Here is a 6,972-nt window from a genome sequence, read left to right on the forward strand (position 1 = left end):
CTTGTTACAAAGAGAAGGAACGAGAAGAAACATTGAACTTCATTCATTACATAAAAAAAAAGAAAATGTCAAGTACAAGTTAAATAAGAATCTGTTTTGAAACCGCACACTAACGTGCAAAACGGAACTGCACGCAAACGTGCAAAACATAATCGCACATAAACGTATAACATAGACTTGTTCCACTTCCTAGAAAATAGCTAACAAACCAACCGCCTAACAAATAAACTTGACTGAATAATAAATAAAACGACAGAACATTAGGAGCAGCACTGAGACACAGCTCCAACACAATTCGCTTGTATGCTAGTGAACATCACATTCTTCGACAAACCTCCAGAGGTGTGCAAAACCCTTCATCTTGAGCAATGCGATCTTGCCTGCGATCGATTCAACGGTGGACGTTGACACGTTTTAAATTGGACAGCTGACATGAAGTGCTCGAAATCGACAGTTCGCAAAGCAAAAAGAAGATCCCCTGTGCACCACAAGGTCGCGGGACTGTAGAACCGGCCCAACTAATTAGCTTCCCTGGCGACCAGAAGTGAGCCTCGCAGGGAAATCGAACAATTGTGTCTTACACTTAAGCCACAACTTTCCGATGTTTCTTATGAGCCAGTTAAGTTGCGAGCCCAAAAGAATCACGCCGCGAGGACCAGCGACTAAGAGCCAACTCGTGACCATTACAAGGCAAATAGGATCAAAGATACTGTCCGCGATCCCCCTGGTGGATATATCCATTGCAACATACACACCCGACACGTAGGCTAGCACGATCCCGAATATTGCAACTCGAAGACAGCCTCCCACAGTCAGGGAGATGTGGCCGACCGTAAAATTTTGATACTGTGTGATTACTGCCAAGAGGGAGGAAAGGAACGCCACGCTGTTAGACGTCACAAAGACTATGAAATCTGCCCTGCCCGCGAGAATTGCCCTTCCTCGGTCGGGTCCATCGCCCTTATAACCTCCAGGGATTTGGAAGGCCGCGGTGAAGGTAACTGTGGCTATTAATGCTGCCAATACTTGTTCGACTTCCATAATGCTCTTATTTGACCAATTGAAATTAACTCGGTTGGCATTATGACTGCCTGTGGTTAAAGACAAAGACGATTCACCCTCAACAAATTGCCCATCTGACCTCTTCTTACCGTGTTCAATGAACCAGCCTTGGAAGCCCAGGATTCCATGAGATCCTTCCAATAGGCTAGAAACATTTGCAGCTCTGACGTCCGTCTGAAAATGTACAAAATGTAACAATTAACCAGTGAAAGTTTCTCGGCCAAATACTTCACGATCCTCACTTTACACACTCATAATCCATCTATATCAAACAAAACTCGTGGTGAGTGGTAAAGCATCGTGGAGAATCCATTCAAGTCATCTCTTCTAGATAAAGGTAAATGGGAGATAACACCCATAAATAGAGTTTTTGCAGTAAACAATTACGGGTATGCTATCCCAGTCCTAATTTATTCTCCATTTTTCTTTTCTCTTTTTTTTTTTTTTTTTTTTTTTGCCTCTATGCTATCCCTAATTTTAGAGAATCCCAACACTAAATGTTTTGCAATGTTTTCAAGATAACTAAGATTTAGACAATTACTTTTGAACTAGTTGAAGACCTGCGTGTTGCTCGAATTTGAACCGTATTGGAAAATTATGTTCTAATGATACAATATGATCATACAACATAATATTAACAAAGGTATACTTATTTATCAACTGAACAACAAAATTACTAACATTCAAATTACTTTACTAAGTTGTCTGTTTTAAATTATACCTTGTTATTTGAGGATTTTATCAGAGAATAATTTTAATAAAGCAAAATATTCAAACTTAAGATTATTTCTTTTATTATATGCATTTAACTGTTGGCTATTAATGCGACATTTGGTTTTTTTCATGTAATCTGTAAGTGGGGCTTTAATATGTGGTAATGAGTTAGATGGTTAAAAATATAAGCGTTAACTGGAGGTATAAAGACTTATATCTTAAATAAAACTTTTTAGATACGAATTTTTGTTATTTTTTGCAATACTCCTAAATATGGCTTAATCAACTTTTTCATTAGTCGAAAAATATTTAAAATTTTACTCTGTCACCAAATCGTTTTTGTCCACACATCCAATTTGTAGATAAATTGGTATTTTTGAGGAAAAAAAAAGAGGTATGACCAAGCACATTTAGTTAATAATAAACAAAAATATAATGTACCAACTCACATAATGAAAGAACCATAAAGACTTCTATAGTGAGTTTAGGTTTATTGACTATTATATCAAATCACATCTAAACTAGTAAGCTATGCAAATTGATGTTGATATTTTGTTGTAGGAAAAGTAATGATAGAGATAGCCTTTTTATCTTTTGTACAATTAATAATAGTTAGTTTGCTAATTAATATTAAGTGAAGTGGGAGGCAACGAAGGTTTGTGATATTGGCTCAACCACAAAGTTGAATTTTACCAAATTTTCTTACTATTTATTGTAAGATATGAAGTGTGACATCACTTTATTCGGAACCCCGTTTTTAAATGTGTGTCCCACTCAATAAAGAAATCGATGGTACTATTTGCTACGAAAATTGAAAATATAGTCAATATGCCTAAAAAATTGAATAAGCGAAACAAAATTGACGCTAAAAGACTTCAATTTTCTTTGCACCTGAAATGAGCATTTCACTAGGGCCACGGTTTCTAAAAGATAATAAAGAGATTACACTGTCAGTGAACAAAGCGGGTTTTATAGTGTTCAAGCAAGCATACCTCCTCATGAGCAGAAACAATGTTAAGGGCAGTCAAATGATCCTTATTTTTGGTCAAACGGTCCACCCTCTCGTCTTGTGCAAGTATGTGTATGATGTCATATTCTTTATGAAGTGCAGCCAAATGCAGAGCCGTGTTTCCATCGGCATCTTGTTTGTTGACAAGATTCTCCCTGTTTGGCATCCCTAGTATGTGCTTGACTACATTCCCTTGTCCACCAATAACAGCTGCATGAAGAACCGTTTGCTTTTTGGTGTTTTCCATGTCACAAACATCAAGACAAGATCTAACGAGCTCGTCAATGACTTGGATGTGACCTCGAAATGCTGCAATGTGAAGGGCCGATTGCTTCTCTTTGTCCGAGTCATATGCCACGGAAGTATTGTGTTGCAGGAGTAGTCGAATTGCTTCAACTTTGCCAAAGTAAGAGAAATAATGAAGGGGAGTCCGCCCCACATCATCTCTTTCTATGATCGCTTCTGGTGCCTTCTCCATGATTTTCTCCCAACCTTTGCAAATAAAATAGGAAAATGTCATGATTTAGTCTGTTTATAGCATCTTGGCATAGGTTTTAAAGTTGCACTTCATGCCACTAAGTTCTCCTTCCCGATTTTCTCTGTACTAGGAAGGACTATGTCATGGTAATTTCGAAGTTTTTCTAGTGATCTTGTGTAATACATGTAGAACCTAACTGCCTTCAATCTACATAATGCAGAAATTTGTAAAGTTTGTCATTTGATAAGTGAAATTGTTAGAAATTCGTGAAGTTGCTTGAGAAGAAGCTTCTCATATTTTCAGCAAGGCATCTGCTATGTCAAGATTAGAATAAAAGACCAAGACTTTTTACTCTGATGCCAATCATTTATGGAAAATATTGTACTCAATTCAATTTTATAAGAGAATTTAAATATCGAATGAGGACTAGGACCTTTATTTCGAAAAGTAAAATCATTGCATCCCTTTCCTTTCTAGTCGTCATAATTTGCTCTCCACGGTTAAGAAATTTGGAATGTATGCGCTGATCTTTTGTAAATATATTGCCACGTGCCCTGTCATCACTTGCAAACTGAAAAAAAAAAATGGTATAATTCAGGAAAAAAAAATAAGAGAACAATTTCTAGAATAACGTGTAGAAAGAAATTAGCGTGTGAGAAAAATTCTTACCAGCAATCTTATCAAAATAGCGATTTTTCCGAATGGATGCATAATCTAAAACGGATACTATTTTTTAAGTCTGTGTTTCAAGAGAAGACGAATGGGTTTAAACTTATTGTATAGTCAATAAATGAAACAACAAAGAGCATGCAATGAGAATAACAACTCGAATCTTTTCAAAACGTAACTCTCGTATGTAACTTATCAAGAGGCTTGTTTGACCTTTCACCAAAATAAACGTAATAATAAATAAATAAGTTTTGAATTTGCTATTATATTTATTGAAAGCTAGGATAGATGGCGGCCCTCGTTACTAACACCAGCACTCTCATCTAAGAGAAGCATTGCACGCGAGAGAGAACTTCCGCTAATTTTTTTTTCACTGGGCTTAGTATCTTCTGATACTTACAGGTTAGTGAGAGAGACATTCCGACATGCAGAGCTGTCAAACCCTTAGGGCCCTTATGAGAGGATGATGACGAGGAAGCTCCTAAAATCAGCTCAGTTGTACGAGAAAGTCCTTGCTCTGCTGCAAGATAAAGCGGGGACTCATCGGCAGCATTAATAATATCACACAGTTGAGAATCTTGTTCAATCAACAACTCCACCACCAAATCATGGTGTCCTCTTACTGCAAGGTGCAGCGCCGTATTCTTATCCATATTCTGCTTTCGAAGTAGCTCTTTGTATGTGTCAACTTGTTCATTCTCAATATCCCAATGAAGTGATTTCGCCAAGTCAATGAAGACTCGAACTACTTCATAGCTTCCCACTTCAGCCGCAACATGTAGGGGAGTATCTCCATTATTATTACCCTGCCAAAGAAGGGATGGTCCTAATGGATTTTGAAGAACACCTTCAATGAAATTTACCTGCTTGCATATAGCTGCAACATGAAGAATGTTGCTCCCGTTTGGTGTTGTTTGGTGCAAAAGGCCTTCCCCACTTCCCGAAATTATTGTGATCAGGGAATCAAAGTCTCCGGATTGTGCAGCCCTATACACTTCAAGATGCATTCTCACTCGTTGTTTATTGTTTACAGGACACAGAGTAGTTGCACTTGAACTTATCAGTACAAGCAATGAGTTCAAGTGGAAGGAACCTTTTGATCTTTGTAAGAAGAATCAATTAAAGGGAGAATGTTGATGAGAAAATATTTCCATGCTTCTCAAGAATACCCGAATGAGACTATTATATGTAGGAAAATCTCAAATAGGGACTTAAAGTGGCCTCACTTTCTCAAAAAGATGACCCAAGGTGGAGTCTATATCAAATAAGGCCCCAAAGTAGTCATTTAGTTTTAAAAAAAGACTTGACTTGCTGGTCGGCGAACTGATTCATTTTCAATGCATATTCCAGCGACCTGTTCTAGGGTATTTTTGTCCAAAAAATATTCTCTTTTCATTTTCCTTCTCCTGTTCATCTTCTTTTTGATCTACCAATGGTTGTCTTGTTCATCGTCTTCTTCGTCGATGTTGTAGATAGGCATTGCCCAAATCAAGAACATCGGAAGTGGGGAAGGGCCGGCGAAGGTTGCTAGACCAGCGAGGGTCGGCCTCGCCCGGGGCCAGCAAGGGCTTGACACCCATCGCCAGCAGTAGGGCGTTGGCAACAGCGAGGATTGCAGGCCCTCACCCGCCCTTACTAGTGGCCGATGAGGTCGGCGAGCCCTTGCTAGCCTCACCAAAATCATTGAGGACGAAACCGCATTGTAATAGCGTCTTTTTCTTCTTCCTCCCCTTTGTCTCCACTTCCCTCACACGGAGCAACCTGGACGTGCTCCTGAAGTTCAAAACCACCATGGTCAGGCCTCCCTCTGCTGCCATCGACAATTGGGTCGACTCCTCCTCCTCCTCACCACCGCCCTTTCTGCATTGCTCCTTCACCGGAGTCACATGCGACGCCAGCTTGTGGGTCATCTCTCACAACATCACTTTCGTCAGCCTCTTGGGCTACATCCCACCAAAATCGGCCTTCTTCGTGACCTCATCAACCTCACGCTTGCCACCAACAACCTCACCGACCCCCGACCCCCCCAGGGCCGGAGCTCGGCAGCCCCACCTCCCTCTGGTTCCTCAACCTCTCTGGGATCTTCCCCAGCAAAGTCTTGCGGGTGATAACCAAGCTCGAAGAACTCGACTTGGGCAACGACAAGTTCATGGGGCCCCTTTGCCAAAGGTGGCGAGGCTGAAGAAGCTGAAGTGGCTTGATCTCGCCAGCAATTACTTCACCGGCGAGATACTAGAGGTCTGCTCGGAGATGGAGAAGATGAACAGGGGAAAAGGAAAATGAAAAGAGAATATTTTTTGGACGAAAATACCCTGATTAGGTCACCAGAATACACATCGGAAATGCATCAATTCACTAGCTGGCAAGTCAGGTCCTTATTTGAGACTATATGACTACTTTGAGTCTTTATTTGAAACACACTCCACTTCAAGTCCTTTTTTGAGAAAAGGAAGCCACGTTGGGTCCTTATTTGAGATTTTTCCTTATATTTATATGGACAAAATGTGAATTTATAATAAAGAAGTGGCGGAATCATGTTGAAAGGAAAAAGGACAAGTTCGGGAAACAAAAAAAATCGACGTCTATAGGTCGCCCCTGCATCTTCTGTTTCTATGTTGGCTTCAAAACCATTTGGGCTTCTCAGGGTTTAACGAGGAACCTTCAAGGATGGTGTCATCGAGATAGGAAAATCCTAACAAATCCACATCCAATTGGCGGGATTTATCCAATTACTTGACTTGGTCAACTATTGTCATCCAAAGGTAAATAATTAATGTTCTCTCTCTATAGTTCCTAGGACAAGAGTACGAGGAATGCCTTCGAGCTTAGTAGCAAGAGAACGTGATTAAAGGATGTATGTTGGAAAGCAAGAGAATTTTTTTTGAGCTTTTAACTAAATTAAAGAAAAGATGTTGGGAGGAAATTTCTTGATACTTTTCAACGGAACATATTAAAGAGAGGATATTGAGAGGAAATTTCTTTAAACTTTTCAAAAAAGATGGGATTAAAATGAGGATGGTGAAGAGCAAATTCATTTGAG

The 6,972-nt window shown here is 39.6% G+C and overlaps 1 protein-coding gene across 1 annotated transcript; it reads right to left on the bottom strand.

Annotated features, from left to right (window-relative positions):
- Positions 1 to 217: 217 nt before the first annotated feature.
- Positions 218 to 5,842, bottom strand: LOC104429165 (ankyrin repeat-containing protein At5g02620). Its single transcript, XM_039310848.1, has 5 exons — positions 5,559 to 5,842; positions 4,796 to 5,033; positions 4,333 to 4,738; positions 2,769 to 3,277; positions 218 to 1,236 (listed from the first exon to the last, which is right to left on the bottom strand). The coding sequence occupies exons 1-5, from the start codon at positions 5,840 to 5,842 to the stop codon at positions 523 to 525; spliced, it is 2,151 nt and encodes a 716-aa protein (XP_039166782.1). The 3' UTR covers positions 218 to 522.
- Positions 5,843 to 6,972: the final 1,130 nt, after the last annotated feature.

The sequence above is a fragment of the Eucalyptus grandis genome, chromosome 4 (assembly GCF_016545825.1).
Source record: "Eucalyptus grandis isolate ANBG69807.140 chromosome 4, ASM1654582v1, whole genome shotgun sequence".
Classification (NCBI taxonomy): domain Eukaryota; kingdom Viridiplantae; phylum Streptophyta; class Magnoliopsida; order Myrtales; family Myrtaceae; genus Eucalyptus; species Eucalyptus grandis.